Source organism: Rhynchophorus ferrugineus, unplaced genomic scaffold, assembly GCF_030347505.1.
Source record: "Rhynchophorus ferrugineus isolate W39M unplaced genomic scaffold, kcgeb_rfMv2 rfM11, whole genome shotgun sequence".
NCBI classification, from domain to species: domain Eukaryota; kingdom Metazoa; phylum Arthropoda; class Insecta; order Coleoptera; family Curculionidae; genus Rhynchophorus; species Rhynchophorus ferrugineus.
Window position 1 is genome coordinate 28,636,919 of NW_027472590.1, and position 19,027 is coordinate 28,655,945.

At 31.9% G+C, this 19,027-nt stretch overlaps 1 protein-coding gene across 3 annotated transcripts in view; it reads right to left on the reverse strand.

The window, feature by feature from the left end:
* The window catches only part of LOC143205143 (ankyrin repeat and BTB/POZ domain-containing protein 2), a 99,136-nt gene that overhangs the window by 55,602 nt on the left and 24,507 nt on the right, over window positions 1-19,027 (reverse strand). For all 3 annotated transcript variants that reach the window (XR_013007768.1, XM_076418235.1, XM_076418234.1), the window contains exons 2-6: window positions 13,606-13,786; window positions 13,372-13,536; window positions 10,871-11,047; window positions 7,893-8,087; window positions 1,517-1,743 (exon numbers count right to left, since the gene is read on the reverse strand). Coding sequence is in view for 2 of the 3 variants with exons in the window: in XM_076418235.1 (XP_076274350.1) it covers window positions 1,517-1,743; window positions 7,893-8,087; window positions 10,871-11,047; window positions 13,372-13,536; window positions 13,606-13,786 (945 nt within the window). In the remaining variant the exon portion in view is untranslated. The remainder of the gene's footprint in view (window positions 1-1,516; window positions 1,744-7,892; window positions 8,088-10,870; window positions 11,048-13,371; window positions 13,537-13,605; window positions 13,787-19,027) is intronic.

The following is a 19,027-nucleotide window of genomic DNA, read 5'->3' on the forward strand; positions in this document are numbered from 1 at the left end:
AACAATTGGGCTATTATTTCGTATCGAAATTAAAATGTTTTCTAAACTAGGTTGAATAAAATCTAAATATTTACGTACATGGTTAACAATTTTGGCAACAGAAATAAATACAGTACTACGTTACATTTTGTTGTATCTGCACCATCTTCGTTAGTGCAATAAAATGTCGGTTAGCTCAATTGAATTGAACTTAAAATTCCCATTATACCCTATCCATCTGATGGTGCATTAAGTTGGAAACATTATTCAAGGAATTGGACTAATTCAGCTGTAATTTGAGAAATATATACTGATATATTTATACTGCACTTGTTATACTTATATATTAATCAAGTATAACAGAGCAATAGTACTAAACTTATTTAATATCATATCTAAACTAGTATATTACACTTGAACGGTATTTTTCCCAAGAGGCAGTGTAAAATTGAAACACGAATTTGTTTTTGTTCCATTGTCTTGAAATTAACAAAAGTAATGTCATTCTTAGCACAATAACTCACAAACTTATGAGTAGAATGTCATGAAATTTTAACATTATTTTGAAGGTTAGTTCTAACTGATAAAGTGGTGAATGTGTTAGGCCCGGGACTTTTCAGGCCATGTGTTAAAAAGATACCAGACAAGTTTATGTCAATGGTATTCATTACAACGTTAATAACAGATCAACTGAAAAGTCCACGGCCTACCATAGTAAAACACATTTTTTTGGCAAAATTATTTTGTTTCATTCGACGAAAATTTCTTCCCAGCAAGCATACTTTTGAGATCTGAGAACAGGGAGATCTCGCTAGGGGCCAGATCTGAAGAATACGGTGGATGAGGAAGCTGTTGTCAGCCGACTGTTGCGTTTTCCCACGCTTTAGAGCGGGTTCATCATGTGCAGTCCACTCGGATGACTGTCGATTGGACTTCGGAGTGAAATGATGAAGCCATGTTTCATCCATTGTCACATATCGACGCAAAACTCGGGTTTATTACGCTTGATAATCTTCAAACACTGCTCCGAATCATCAACTCGTCGTTGTTTTTGACCACAGGTGAGCTCACACGGCACCCACTTTGCTATTTCATTCAATTTCAATTTACGGTTATTCAAAATCATTTTGTGGATTTTTTAAATGTTTCAGTAACAACCTCTTTTGGGTGTCCACTGCGTTTACTGTCTTCGGTGCTCATTTCACCACGTCTAAACTTAGCATACCAATCCTTGATAGTTGATTTCCCTGGAGCAGTGTCCGGAAACTCGGAATCAAGCCAAGTTTTTACTCAACAAGCGGAATTCCTTTTTATCCATTTTTTTCACAATAACAAAAGTTATTTCACTCAAAATGTTATAATTCAAAAACTAATGATCCGACAGCTATCAAAAGTATACACGCATCTTTTGAGGGATAAGGCTAACTCAAAAAACATGGATTTAGTTCTCGTAGCGCCATCTATGTGTCAAACCGGGGACTTTTCAATTGATCTGTTAAATACATATTTTTGTTATTCAAGATTAAAATTTACCTACCTGTTGTGTGAATCAACCCAAACAAACTCATCAGCGTTGGTGATATTAGTATTGATGGTCTCCAGTGAGGAATGTCTCATGAGCCTTCTTATAGCTGGTTCAGAGCTTTCGGAACCGGCACTCACGCTGGAGTAGGTGCTGGTGGACGTATGAGAACGCATTGTTAATTGTTGTAGAGCAAGTTTGATGTCCTCCAAACCTCCGGAGCCTGACCACGGCACGTGCAACTGTAAGTATTTAGTTAAAGAATATGGGTCTTTTTCTTATTGAAAAAAACATTTTGATATTGATGACAACATTAATTCTTAGTCAATAGTTCATCAAATTGTATAATGCAACGTTGACGCACCAAATTTCAGTTTTCGTTTATTTTGGCTTTGACAACAAAATACTAATATAAATAAAATAACCAAACAAAAATAACGTTATAAAATGTAATTTGTTTTATCATAAGAGTACATCTAATGCATTTTTATTAAAGGACTTGAACTATAAAATACTATGGACCAATTGGAAAGCATCAGACTTCATTCTGTCTCTTTTCAACTAAAGTAATGATAATTAATAAACTGAAAAAGAAATATGTTCCGAGTTTACAAGGGATTTTAATATGTTCGACAGTATTGATGACGCCCATTGGCTGTTTTATTGGAAGGAGTGTATATAAATATATCACAAGAACAATAATTGTGGTTATAAAATAACAGTAATGATAAAATCAAGTTAAAATGTTAAGATATACCTAGTCTAAGGTTATTATTAAAGGTTACAACCAAATTCAGATAAGAGATTAATGGTACATCGAATTCTTGAAGGTTTACTTATGCCTATTAAGTGATATCGCACCTGACGGAAGAATAATATATGAATATTTCAAACCACATTTCCGAGGTCAGAATTATTTTTATGAGGATAATATGTATTTTTAATTGTATACCAAAAAGGTCCAACAATATTAAGATACAAATACAGCAATATAGTTGGTAGTTCTAAAGATATATGATTAAATGACATACATTAATCACATATATTTCAAGCAGATAACAGAAAATCTTATTAAAACGATATCCTAGTCTAAAAACTTGAAAAATTCTATTTTATTTTAATCTTCAAAATTTAAACATTTAAGAAATAATAATAAGGATATTTTATTTTCGGAGATATATTACGATATATTTAACTGCAATTTTAAATCGAAACAGAAAACGGTGAAGGAGTTAAAACATTAACAAAGGGTTTTATTTAATTTTTAACAATGTTGTATAATACTTTATATTACATTTGGTAATTCCTGTAATTTGGAAACTATTAAAGAGTTATGGTTAGTTTGGTAATTATGGTAATTATATTCAACCTATTATGGTTGTAGGGATAACATATTAGTGTGTAACTAAGATATTATTCAGACATGAAAAACAAATGTCATCCTAATATAAATTCAAGAACAACAAAAATCCCCTGTCCTATTTGTTTACATTACATTATTTACATTTTCGTAACAAGCCCTTTCATATTCACAATGTAAACATTAATCAATTCATTTTGAATTTAAGAATTTTAATTAATTTAGTATCTGATGAACACAGAACAGCTGAAAAAAAATGTTATTTCTTCAGGATTGATAGTAATTGGTTCTAAAGACAATATTTGAAATTATTAAGATTCTTCTGTAAATTTTATTGGTGTTAATTCCAACCAAGTTTCAGTTTTCATTAGTAAGTCTCCTTTTACCTAATAGTGGTTTATCTGAACTAGATCTACAGTTAAACGTTGGCTCCGAACCACGACCCTCGGTATTAACCAACTGACCAACTTAAAAGTCATCCCAGAAGACATCCGGACTTACCCAGCCTGGTTACTGGCGTGGCTGGGATCTTTATCTTTGTCGGGTTTTACACTCTTGCCTAGGACAATCACAATATTAAACAATCATACACATACATTTACGACCATGTACCATTGTTTTACCATTGTGCATTAGGAGTCAAAATGAATATTTTAAAGAATATTATTTTTTGGTGAGTTATGAAATACCATAAAAAAATCCCAAGACAAAACAGAAAGCTGTAGGTTTATAAAAGCAGTAGGAGACATATTAAAAATGAGCTACCTGCAAGAACGAGATTACAGAATATTACATAAAATAACTTGTAATAAAGAAATTTACTGACAGGAAATACCATAACCAAAAATGACAGCTACTGTTTTAGGAAAACTAGAATAAAAAAAGAACAATACAATTTTATTTATAAACTTAGGTAAAGAGATAATTATTTTGATAAATAATCCTGGTATATTTATTGCTTTTCAATTTATATTTATTGCTTTTATGCTTTTTTTAGATGACAAATATGAACTAAAATACAAAAATTATATGAATACTCGAAAAATGTAATGGAAATATGCAGAAAGAATGTAATTAAATATGGTACCTAATTTGCATTGATGGAACACCTAAGAAGAGACTGATATGAATTATCAACAATTATTTAATAAATATTTTAAACTGTTGATATATTTAAGATGTTTTACCATTAATGCTATAAAATATATAAATATATGATTTAAAAGTCAATAGTTGATAATACAAAGCCTAATTATTTTCGTTATTTTGATATGTTAAAATGTTTTAACATTGAGACATATATTATTTTAATTAATGAAAAAGATCATATATATTTCTGGCTACATTTGCTGATGATACTGCGATTATAGCTGTGGCAGATTTTGGGAGTGAAGAAGCCTCACGAAAATTACAACAGGCAAGTGACAATATAAATAATTGGACACAAGCTTGGAAAATAAGAATTAATTAAACTAAATCTGTACATGTGCAGTTCATTTATAAACAGACCGTACAAGCACCAATAACATTAAGTAATACTATCATTCCATTTAGCAACAACGCTAAATAATTCGAAATGAATCTAAATGCAACAGTTCGCTGGAAGGAACATATAAAGAAGAAAAGAAGAGAACTGGAATTGAAATATAAAAAAATGTACTGGCTAATTGGAAGAAAATCACAGTTATCAGTACATAATAAATTGCTATTATATAAGCAAATGCTGAAACCTATATGGACATACGGAGTTCAATTATGGGGATGTTCTGTTCATTTTTTTCACAATAACAAAAATTGTTTCACTCAAAATGCAATAATTCACAAACTAATAATCCGGCAGCTGTTAAATGTATATACGCATCTTTTGATGGTTTTGAGAGCTAACTAAAAACATATGGATTTAATTCTAGTAGAGCCATCTATGTGTCAGGCCGAGGACTTATAAATAAAATTATAATAGTATAATTATAGCAAATAGCATTTGTTTAAATACAAAAACATAATAAGAAGGTTAGATGATTATGGACCCAAAGAAAATAAGATGCAATTCCTAATTGTAATTTTAATAGCAAAAGTATTTCATTAAAATCTACATCGATAACTGACATGAAATACATGAAATATGAATATTGACAGATCATTTGTCTTGACCTATTAAAAAAGAAAATATGGCTACACGTTAAATATTGGAATCAGCAGTTGCTCAGCCCACATTAGAATCTTAAATAGAATAGAGTAGAAGTAAATGGAGGTTTGAAAACTGAAAATTATAACAAATGTTTTATTGCAGATGCTTTTGAAAGAAAGGAAGGTCTGCCTTCAGCGTCATAACCAGACAATATAATACCAAAAAAACTAAGAACTAAGTATATATGTGGTAATGTAGCAAGCAAGAATTATTATATTATTTAAATGTTATTTAAGGGTACCAATTATAAGGGTTATTCAATTCATGTGTATGTGAAGCTATCGCTAGACTTTTTTAAATATTGGCAAAAAATCCACAATAATAAATTTAATTAAAATTCTTTCTCAGATATTATGTCAGCAAATAGTGATAACAAAAATAATAATTATATGTTACTTGTTCTGATGGATGAAAAAACTAAATAGAATTATACAGAGTTAAAATGAAAAATTTTGCATGGCTACATATAATCAAAATGGAAAAGGCAGTGGTAAAGGCGATAGGACGGTCCTCCTACTGTTGCGATAGCCGCGGGTTCGACTCCTGCTGGGGCATGGTCGTAAATTTATGTTTGTGATTGTCCTAGGCAAGAGTGTAAAATCCGACAAGTTCGTCACTCGCCAGTAGGTAGGCTTAATGCTGAGGACCGTAGTTCGGAGCCCACGTTAAACTGTAGGTCCAGTCCCATTTTTATTTTTTATCCCATTTTTTAATTTCCACCTATAACAAATAAACCCGCCTGGATAAACCCTCTCAGATGGTCAGATGAGCCTTGAATCCTTGACTTTACACGCCAGACTGTGTATAAAATATTCGTTAAGAGAACTGAATACTTTTATGCAATGCGATAAAAGCTATCTGTTGGAAAAATAATGTATTTCTTTTTACGAATCTTAAAATAAACGGTCCTATCAATATCAATTTTAATACTATTCAACTCTTAACGCCACTCTTCGATAAAGGTTGTGATTGCATTGTTATATTCGTATTGTCTAAAGATAGCAATTCTATTTAATGTTATTTCAATAAACTGGTGAATATAAACGTCGACAAAAATACCGAAAAATGTTATTCAATGGACTATAAAAAGTAAACACAAAACCAAAATTTGTACAGCAAATAGAGCAAAAATACCGAGCAACAGACCCGCCTGAATAGATGAATTGGAAATGCTGTCCCATTATACGCCTTTCAATTGTTGGGAAATCAAAAAGGGACTTTTTTAGGAGGCTGTAAACATAACAGTAGCAAAAAGGTCTTTATTCGATCTCCAAGATTTCTTTGTCCATAACTGAGACCGGCGTTTCGACATTCCCGCCTTTTTTAAATTAAATTTGTCTTACAATGGTATGGACTTATTAAGTTCTGCAAAAAACACTAGTTCGAGATATGGATTCGATTTGTCTGCTTATTATTATGGCTAACGTTATGGAAAAAATTATTTCAATAAAAAAAGTGTAGACATATATAGCAAGTCGAAACACAGGGGACGAACAAAATAATATGAACATCCGGCATATACACAATATGTTTTTATTAACAAGGTCAGCTGACCTACCGACCTCAAGAGTCACTAATGTTGCGATATATACTAACGCTACAGCGATTTTATCATCATACGAGGATCCAATATCAACCACAATAAACCTTCAACTTCTTAAAAAAGTTGAATTGTGGTTGAAAACATAGCGTATCAAAGCAAAGGCGACCCAATCTACCCATGTGACATTCACCCTTTGTAACTTGTCGCTCAGTAAAAATGAATAATTATGATCTCCCTCAAGCAGACAACGTTAAATATCTGGGAATACATTTTGACCGACGTTTAACATAGAGAAAACATATAGTGACAAAACGCAAACAGCTTTAGCTTAAACTAAACCAAATGCATTGGCTGATGGGACGTATAAGTCAATACTTAGGCCCATTTGGACCTATGGTATTGAACTGTGGAGTACTACTAGCAAATCAAACATAGCTATTCTTTAAAGGTTCCAAAATAAAGTGTTACGAATCATCGTCGATGCCCCATATTACGTGTCCAACAAAGTGATTCAACCCATAACAAGTGTGATTCGAAGTGTTAGTGCGAAGTACCCTGAAAAACTGTTAGTGCATCCCAATGCACTAACCAAACAGTTAAATGCGCACGATGACAATGAAGTGCGTAGGCTCAAACGCAAACTACCATACGAATTGATTAATAGACACCTACAGTGAGATATAATAATCTCTAGAATATGTTAGAACAATTATTACTTACTGAAGCGATTTTCTACATGTCAATATAGTTAATGTATAACAGAAATCCTATAATAATACTTAGATTAAATTTAAGTTGTTTAACAATGTGGCTGTATAATTAACTGCAATTTTTAGATGTACTATAATGTTAAAATAAATTATATTTGATAATATTTATGTTCAATTATTTTGTTTGGATTAGAATTTTGCTATACGTCAAAGCCAAACTGAACTAAAACTCAGAGTTGATGCGGCAATATTGCGACGTTTTGACGTTACAAATTTAGATATACGTCATCTATAAAAGAACTTTGAATAGACTATATAACATTTTATTCTTTGAACCTTGTATTAATGTTCTGGATTATTTACTTTATAAACCTAAGTTTTGAATAGTCAATATTTCATTTAGTGACTGTGATAATAATCATTTAATGGTAATAATGATTGATTTAGTTTTCGCTAATTAGAATGGATGCAAGCACTGTAATATGTATATTTATTTTTTGGAGGTTCTTATATTATAACTATGTTTATTTATACTATCTAGCAACTTAAAGGTAAACTATTTGAATACTGAAACATACAAAATAACTTACCCTGGCAGGAGTAGCCCTATGCCTGGAACGATTATGTTGGGCCGCAATTTTGTTCCTTATCGGCTTTTGAAGCACACCGGCGTTCAGTCTATCACTTCCTGATGTACACAACCCCCTCGGTGACGTATTTCCGGTATCGGACATGCTGGCGTGACCGGACGACCTATTATCGTCAGAAGAACTGTTGCTACATTGCTGCAAAAAAGGTACCTTGTACAAAAGATAGTCGACAAAGTCCCTCATTATCTATCACACTCTATATCAGCGATTTTTCACCCATAGTATTATATTTTCATATAAGAAAAAAAATCTATCATTTATTTCAGTTGCCTATTATCTTAAATACAACAATCTTGTAAAAATAATCGGTGATGAAAACATTATTTAGGTTCTCCTGATAGATAGCAGAAGAGAATATTCCAGTCTAGGAATTTCCGATTTTTTTAACAATAAAAATTCACTCAATTTATATTCGATAGAAAATGCTATAGAGAAGATTCACTCTAAATTTCAAGTAAATCGGTTCAGGAGAACTGACATACTATGTCAACAGCCTCGAAAAAAACTATCATCTCTATAAATTAATTTTAAAGGATTTACAACAAATGTTACTATGTATTATAAAGCATCGGGTACATTTGTAACGAATTTCATTTTGAAGCATCTTTAACAGGCTTCACTTTTCAATGTATGTCATTTTATGGAACTCTGGATAAGACATATTTTTCAATCAGTTGAAAATGTTTGAATTTTTACCTGGTAAATTGCATTTTCGGGAAGTTTTACTACTATCCTTCATTATGTATAAAAAGGCGGCTCGAAAGAAAAAAGTCATCAAATGCTGTGTGAAACTAATGACCATCATGCTCCATCGAAATCAGCATGCGCATACTAATTTCAACGTTTCAGAAGTGACGATTTTGACACCGAAGACAAATAGCGTTCTGGACAGCCAAGACAATTTAAAGACGAATAAGTGAAGACATTTATTGGGGAAACCATCAACGGGATCACTAGCGAATATAATTGATAGGCTTGAACCGTGCACTGCGCGAAAAACGACCGAAATACCAGCAAAGGTACAACAATGTTTTTCGCCAGCATGACAACGGTCGATAACATGTTGCAAAGCCGGTGAAAATATACTTGGTATAAGTACTAAAATAGAACGTGCTATCCTACCCACCATATTCTCCAAACCTTGCTCCTTCAGAGTACTTATGAAGATAACAACAATAGGTTGATTCATGGATAGACTTCAAAGATATATCGGTCTTCCGAGATGAAATACGAAAATTGGCTATAAGACAGGAAAAAGTTTCGAAATAAAATACATTTCAATTTAAGTTTTTAGATGCCATGTCACTTAAACAGCTATATCTCCGAAAATAAATTAAATTTTGAAATATTCCCTTAGAGGCATAATCCTAAACCTTTTTCAAAAACTATTTTCTCAAATTTCTACACTAGAACGGGGTATACCACATATATCTAGAAATGAAGACGCATTGGAAAGGTCACAGTCCATATAATATTTCAGATATAAAGGTACTGTCATTCATTTACTGAATTAAAAGTTATTGCGTATTAAAAATAAAGTTTCCACAAAGTGTTTATGACAAAAAGGGCTTAAGTAAAGGCCAGTGTCACAATTATGTACGAAATTAAAATTAATTAACTATGAAATTAAAATATTGACCAGATATAAAAATACGCAATGAAACAATTTTTGAAACGTATGATTATGAATGATAAAAAGTGGATCATGTACGTCAAAAATGTATGAAAAATAACGTGGTTAAAGCCCGGAGAAGCATCACTAACAGTTGTCAATAGCAGTTAAAATGAACTGAAGAAGATAAACTGCTATATCTTATTGAACAACGCCTTATATTTATTAAACGACACGGTACAAATTATTACAAATCATGGCGACTAACACCAACACTATGATAACCCTGCATGGCTATGGTGGAGACTAGTGAGTTTAGACGAATTTCTCATTAACCAACTTATTCTGCTGATTTCAAGATTCCGTTAAGGAATGGCTGACATAGAAGAGTCATATCTACATGGTTTGATCTGTCAATAAGTAGTTGAGAGAAATTATATGAAAAAATAGTAATTGTATCAGACTAGATTAGAATTCGGATTATTTTCTGCCTTTATTGAAACAAATTGTAACAGCATATATTAATTAAAATATTTTCCATCATTTTCTACAATTTTTTGCTGTATTTCTAGCAATACGACATAACAGTGAGCAAATAAAGATCTCGGTTTGATCAATCACCAACCTATGTTATGGTTTATACCTTTTTCGGCATTACGAAACCATTTCCAATACGAGCCTAACGATACTATATCGATCTCACGAAGTGGTAATCAGAAGATATTTGTATGAAGCTGCGATACTGCATCCTTCACAGCTCTTGCAACGTGTGGCTGAGCTAGAATTTCAAAATGTGTAGTAAGTTTCTACCCATTAAGTCATTCATTAGGCGATTCAATATATTTTGTTATAAAATTTTTTGGCCTTCAGACCATTGTTTGTCATTGACATCAAACTAGATATGATGAAGCAGTATCGCCACAAGTTTCTAAGATTATTTCATCACCTTTGGCAGCAGATTTGCTCAAATAAAATAACAAAATTAAAGAATATCGGAAATGCAAATTTGAACAGTGTTATGAACTGAATGGTAACTAGAAAACTTTTATTCTATGTAGTTTAAGAACAAACCCATGGAATTTAACAGTTAAGTTATGTTATTCAGCAGTTGTTTCCATTTTTGCTTCACATTTTCCCCAATAGATACCGCTGATCAAAATACGTCATACACAACTAACTACAAATATACTTCGGTAATTTCATAATAATAAAACCTAGTACCCATAGATAGGATATATATTTATGGCTATAATTTTTTTAATAAACACTTCATTGAAGTGAGAATAATCATTATTTTTTATTTTACCTGCATTCTCAGTTCCTGCACGCTCACGTGGTAATGTTTCCTGCTGGAAACCATTCGGTGGTCATCGCTTGAATTGAAATCGCCACCAAACTTTGACACCAACTGATTCTGGGCTATTCGTAAGTTACCGAAAGCATTAGCAGGTCCTTTATTGGGACCGGTGTCTCTCTCAGGTACCTGAAAATAACATGGCGCATCTCAGACTGTTTATATTAGGTCTAGTAACCAGAAATCCATTATTTTTCCTATAGATGGCTTTACTAAATTATATATCGCGCTATCAAACTCCAGGACATTAGACGATATTTCGAAATTTGACATTTGATTCTAATTTAACAATTTTATAAGTACTTGACTCGCTATTGTGTAAAGTGGCAGCAAAAATGGGCACCAGCAAAGAGAAAACATGTTATATCTGATCGAATTCTCTTCGATTAAGGTAAATATTCAGAAAAAGTTATTCAATTCCAGTAACTTGGATGTCAGACGGACAACGCTCTAAAAAATCGGTTGAAAATGCGGATAAAACAAAATATCGATTTGGAAAAGACTGGATACAAAAAGAAGCTGAGTTTATGGTTACTACACGAATTAAATTAAAATATATTCAAGGGTCAAATTTCCATCTGTTAATCGCTGCTGAATCTCAACAAAATCAACCCTTTTCTTAAGTTGATAGTGCCTGGCGATGAAAAGTAAATCACTTACGAGAACGTCAAGCAAAAAATTTTGAGTGAACAGTGACCAAGTTTCCTGCTGTGCGCTTGATTGGATTCGCAAGAAATTATATACCATAAAACCTGTACTGTGAACAATTAAACCGACTACCTCACTAATCAGTTAGGAGAAGAGGATTAGAATGCCAGAATAGGAAAAACCGTGCATTTTTTCTTCACTATCAATAGTAAATTGGTCAATAAAAATGAAATTTAAAGCAATAGTGTCCAAAATAATATTCAACTTCCATACGTGGGTATTACCAAAGAGAGATAAAAGCAAAACACATGCAGCATAAATGAGATGCCTTAGAAGAGGTCGGGTATAGAAAAGCAACAAAGATAGACAGGGTGAAAAAAAAAATACCTCATTTAAACATTCAATCAGTGGAAGAGGACATAAAAAGGAGACAACTCAGTGTGCCGGGACTTTTACAGAACATAGTGGCCTCAAGAAAGGTAAAGAGAATATGGGAAGAAAGAAAGAAGACGAGAAATACCGTCAGTCTAGTAAAGGCTGGAACCAATATATCAGAAGAGAATATGTACGAAGATACAAAAGGTGTTTTTTAATACATAACATATATAAGACCATATCAGGTATTTATAACAACTCCCCATAATCTCCGCCAGATTGGACATCTACCTCTTAGTCCAAACCTAGTATCATGTGACTACCACTTGGTCCTGTCCATGACAAACTATTTCGTTGGTGAAAAGTTGTGAAAGACAGTTTGCGACAATTGAAGGACTAGGAGAAGGAAACAAAAAGGCTTTAAATAACATATTTTTAACAAAAAAAAATTAACCGAGTTCAAAAAATAAATAAGGAACTCAAATTTAAAAAATAATCAAACTTAGATTTTTAACACAAAAAAAAACATTTTAAAATAAAATATGTACATAATAATCGTTGTGATAACTAAACAACGAATAAGATTTTCTCTCTCATTTTATTTTAGTTACAAAGAAAAGAAACACAATGCTGTCTGGTTAGTTCGAACACGTAAACGAATGGGCCTGTTAAAGTCGTCCAGTTCTCAGACATATGCAAAATGCTCCTCAAATTCAAAACTCTAACCTATAAAATATCTTGGATGTATAATTAATTGTAGTTTTTAGATATAATATAATGTCAAAATAAATTATGTTTGATAACATTTTTATTCAGTTAATTTATTTAGATTAGAATTTTGTGTTATGTTAAAGCCAAACTAAACACTAAAACTCAGGGTTAATGCGGCAACATTGCGAAGTTTTGACGTCACAAATTTAGATTACGTATATACAAAACAATATTGAATAGACTATATATTTGATGCTTTCAAATTATTATAATTCTGAAAATAATCTCACTTATGACATTTATGTCAAAATGTTTAGTGATGTAGTAATAAGTTTAAATAACTTATCGAAGCTTTATTACTTATTGAAATTTAGTGGAAATTAGATTTAATTAAATGCCATTTAAAAAACCTTAGTGAATGTTAGTTCTTGAAATAGTTCGTATACATTTTAATATGTTTTTATATACAGACATAGATTATCTTAATTAACTTCAAATACTTTTCTGATCTTATATTTAAGATATTTAAACAAGTTTTCGTAATATATAATTTTGAAATTATTCCCATTATCTTTTTAGGAGAGAAAGATGATTAACTTAATAAATTGTTGTCGAATTTCGACCACAGGGCTGTCATTAGTATTAAATAAAGCCTTCAAATAAGAATAATGGATGTATTTTACTACACCTATTATAACGTAGTGGAATAAAAAAAATACCATATTAATGGATGAGTGTGAACAGTTGTACTCGGCACTGTTGTTTAAGTTGCTTTTATTGCTGGATATGTTATTTTTCTCGATCTGTTCGCTGAACGTGGAAGTCTTCACATTGTTGGCTACATACAGATGTTGAAAGTGTTCCACTTTGCGTTTCGGGGAGACCTGGAACGAAGTGGTGTCGTGAATGGCGCGTAAACAACGTAGTTTTCGTGAAGACATTCACGAATATACCATTCTCTCATTGGAGCTTGCCTGTTCGGTGGTGGTAGGTGAAAAGGCCGGTTTGCTGATGACATTGGCGGGCGTGTGGACGCGTGAGGTGTCCTTCTTGAGCGAGTTTTTGTTGAGCTCGATATCGTTCTCGTTACCATGCTGGAACGTCGAATGGTCGGTACGAGAGTTGCTCGACAATCTGAAAAATAAAAATATATCGTTATTAAATAATAATTAATCAGAATTCAATCACTTCACGTTTAAATGAGCTTACACATAATCCTCTTTAGCACGTTAATTTTGCATTAAGGCGAAATAATAAAAACTTTATTATATCACTCAATGGATGCCCGATTCCTCAAGCAGAATCAGCAAAATACGTTGGAACCCATCTTGACGGTAGATTAAATTGGAAGCATCATGTTAGACAAAAAGCAAAACACATTAGAACCAAAATAAAACAACTATACTGATTAGTCGGAAGATAATCTCAACTTGATCTAAAATCAAAGAGGTTGATCTATAATACAATTATAAAGCCAATTTGGACCTATGGGGTGCAAATATGGGGTTGCACTAAAAATTCAAATCAACTAGTCATACAACGCTGTCAAAACATGGTTCTTCGATTGATTACCAATGCCTATCGCTATGTAACTAATGAAGAACTGATGACCTGGAAATCAAATGGATTTGCGAAGTTATCCAAGATTTCGCCTTAAAACACGAAAGAAGATTACTAAATCATACTAACGTGGAAGCAATACAACTGCTCGACAGCGCGCAGGATGTCAGGAGATTGAAGCGAACAAAACCATACGAACTTATATAAAGTGTATACATTTAGTGTAAACTATAGCTATAAGTTAATAATTAATAAATAATTATAATTTTATAATTGAGGAATACATACTCATGTATTTTCTCGCACTCGTCTTACTTGTTAATTAATCCAAGTACATAGGAAAAATAGTAATAAATTAAGTGTAAATTAAAATTATACTAAGCGTATCTAATAAAGATGTTATAAAAAAAATTATTAGCCCAAAACATGTCTGTACTTTGTAATTTGTATTTCGTATCTGAAATAAAAATAGTTAATATATAGTCTATTCAAAGTTTTTTTGTACATACGTCACCAAGATATTTAATGTATTTGTATGCAATTTGTAAATTCGTTTCAGAACCTGACAATATTTTCCTTTTCATTTTATTCTAATTAAAAAGAGACAAATGATGTCTGATTAGTACGAACACGTGAACGAATGAGCCTGTCAAATTCGTCCAGTTGTCAGACGTATGCAAAATTCTTAAAAGCAATAGTGATAAGAGATTATATCTATAACCTATAAAATATTGTGGCTCTATAATTAACTGTAGTTTTTAGATATACTAGTATGTTAAAATAAATCATATTTGATAACATTTTTGTTCAATTATTTTATTTAGATTAAAATTTTGTTGTATATCAAAGCCCAACTGAACTAAAACTCAGAGTTGGTGCGGAGACATTGCGACGTTCTGACGTCACAAATTTAGATGACGTATGTACAAAATAACTTCGAATAGACTATATATTTCCGATGCACAACTTAATAAAAATATTTTTATTTCGTATTTCAAATACCCGTGAGATAGGGTCTTGTAATTTGTATTTTAATTAAACTAAAGGATGTATTTTACCCAGCTCTGATGACAACACCATTATTACTTTTCGTTAGCCTTCTTTGATTTAATAAAACAAGAAAAATATAACCAATTCAAGGAAATAAGATAGTGCTGATGATCATTTGGTTTTAAAAAGGTTTGTTTGTAGCTGGTAAATCGTGATATACACCGATAAACTCGAGTAAAAACCTAACCCAACAAAAATTTTTCGCAGAAAAACATCGAAGCAAATGGTTACCTGTTTCTTATAACTCAAGGATACAAAATATAAAACAAGTTTACATCCCTTATATAAAAATGTCTTTTTAAGATTTTTAATATTTAGTACAAACAATTTAAAATATTAGTTCCAAATTACTCTATCAATGTCAATAAATTATACGGCTTGAAATTATATTTCACAGTGTTTTATTTTATCTTGTTGTCTTATCATTTTGTTGTCGAATACTACTATTTAGGGTCCGTTTCAAATTATTTTCACATGTAGTTCACCTACTCAATAAAAGATAGTCGGTACCACCTGTTACTTGCCAGTGAATGTGTGGTTGCCTAACGAGTTGAATCCATTTACAAGGTTATCTTATATATATATATATATATATATATATATATATATATATATATATATATATATATATATATATATATATATATATATAATATCTATTTAAAACGAATTTATTCAAACATACGACCGTAACAGATCGACTTCTACAATTAATAGGCACTAAATATCAACAAAACACCCTAGGCAGATCATCTCAACATATTTTAGCTCAATTAGACCGAATAAAACAATTTAATCATCGATAATGTTATATCATTAAATAATTTAAAATGCCAATAAATAAGGAATATTGCGAAAAACTGCAGTCCAATACGAGAAATAGCGAGATAACTTTATTTTTCAACTTAATAATTAAAAGAATTATTTAAGACCTTTTGCAGAAATAAATAAATTGCATTTCTTCGGTATTTTATGGGAGTTGCTAAGGCCATTATTGATTCGAATTTCTCAATTAATACTATTCGCTAGATATCAAACCATCCGATCGAAGAAAAGATAATTGGCGTAGTTTACTAAATCTGTAAAATATTAGTTGTTTGCATGTATTTTGATCAGCGATATCCTTTGGTGAAAGTACAATATAAACAACTTAACCTAACTCCATTAAATTCGATGGTCTTGGTATTTCTATATATAAAATAATAGTTTACCATTTAATATTATTGAGTTATTCAGTTCATACAGACGCAAATTAAATTGCATCTCCGATATTCATTACTTTTGTTGTTAGATGTAAAGAAATCTGCTATCGAAGCCTATCAAAGAATTCTCTAGGGTATGGTGGCATAGCTCCATATGTAAACACTCGTTATGGGTTCTATGGGAATATCGCGTTGAATCAGTTTATTGGACACGTAATATGGGGCACCGACGATGACTCGCAACACTTTATTCTGGAACCTCTGGACGATATCCATGTTAGGTCCAGATGCGCCTAAGTATTGCCTTATACAGCAAAACCTTCTTATTTAATGATAATTTAGATTTACGCCCTACCAACCAAAATATTTGGTTTAGTTTAAGCCCAAGCTGTTTGCGTTTTGTCACTATATGTTTTTTCCATATCGGACGTCGATCAAAATGCATTCCCAGATATTTAACATTGTCTGCTTGCGGAGGTTCATGATTATTATCAATTTTACTGAGGACATGTCCTTCTACAAAAGGTGAATGTCATATGGATAGATTTTGTTTCATTTGCTTTGATACGCCACGTTTTCAACCACAATTCGACTTTGTTAAAATGAAGTTGGAGGCTTTTGTAGCTGATATTGGATCCTCGTGTGATGATAAAACCGCTGTATCGTCAGCATATGTTACAACAGTAGTGTTTCTTGAAGTCGTTAGGTCAGCTGTATACATAAGATATAACAATGAGTCGAGAACACCTGGTATGCCCTGTGGAACACCCGAATATATGGGCTGTAGGTCAGTGTATTCATCACCCTTTTTGACAATAAAATGTCTGTCTGTGAGGTACGATTTCAGCAATTGAAAGTGCGTATGGGGCAAAAGCTCTTTCAATTTAACGTGCAGTAATTTATGCCACACCTTGTCAAAGACCTGAGAAATATCGAGAAATGTTGCGGAGCAATTTTTTATCGTTTAAATTTTTTTTTATTTGGTTGACTAATCTATGTATTTGTTCTGTGGTTCCGTGTTTATTACGGAAGCCAAATTGATGGTCTGGAATAATATTTCTCTACTCTGCGATTAATTTTAGTCTCTTAATGTATAGTTTTTCGAAAAGTTTTGAGATGACAGGTAACAGGCTTATAGGACGATAAGAGGAGAATAAAATTATTCTGTGCATATAATGAAACCAATAAATTATAATATGCTACAAGTTGTTAAAATCCATAGAAACTGTTATATATATATATATATATATATATATATATATATATATATATATATATATATATATATATATATATATATATATATTGTACCAACCTTGTTAACGTGATGAAATGGTCAGAATACAAGCAAGCATCTGATATGTCGAAAACTTCTGTTGAGCCCTTGTTTCGAATGAGGAAAATAATATGAAAAGTAGTACAAATCAGCCTCTTCAGCTCTAAAACTAATTAATGTTTCAAGAAAACAAATCAACCAAGAAATAAACATGGTTTTGGGATGTCAAAAGTAATTGAAAGGTTATTAAAATAAGTGTATTAAAAGTTAACGAAATTATACCAAACATAAAATATTTTTTAACGAACAAAAATTAGTTTTTTTTTCTTCCATAATCATAAATGTCCAATATTTGATGGGTGTAATTTAATACTGCAAAACTTTTATCATATCACATATTGTGGAATTTATAATCTTTAGAAAGACCAGCAGAAATGACAAAATCCAGGATCTTAATGTCATTTTCCAAAAATACTGATAAGAATGCTAGTAGAAAGTATTGACTATTTTATTTTTAACATTTCGCCCATCTCTCAGCCAACTGACGAATGCCATTCCAATAGAACAGTTTGTCATTGGGGCTAAGCCATTCATCGAACTATTTTTTAACTTTCGAATTCGCTAGGTAGAAGCACACATGCGAAAATATGGTATTCGGATAGTCAGATCTGGAGACTACGACAGATAAAATAAAATTTCGCATTAAAGTGATTTCTCTCATTTCTTTGACTAGTCTTGCTGCAGGAGATGACGCGTTGACATACTGCAAAATCACCTTATCATATCTTTGAGCGAATTGTGGACGTTTTTTGATCAATGCACACTCCAAATTGATTGTTTTTGTCGACAACGATCAGTATTAACTGTTTCTGCAGATTTCAACAGTTTATAATACATGATACCAAACTGGTCCTACTAGACACAGATTATAGTCTTACGACCAAAGTAATTTGGCCTTGCAGTCAATGAACTGGCTTCACCAGGTGATATCGCTTAGGATTTATAAAATAAATCCATTTTTCACCGCCTGAATATATTACGTTCGAAGCAGCATTTATTCTCTATCTCCTTTGGATATTTCCCATCCCATCAGTTCTTATCATTCACAAATTGCGACCCAACGTACATTCAACTTTTCTGCTAATTGTCTTGGAGGTTCTGTTGAATCTTCATCAAAAAACTCCCGCAAATCCGCATCTTCAAACGTTTTCAATCTACCAAGACGTTTCTTGTCTTGGATAACGAAACCGCCATATTTAAGTTGTCGAAAGTCTCTATCAACAAACA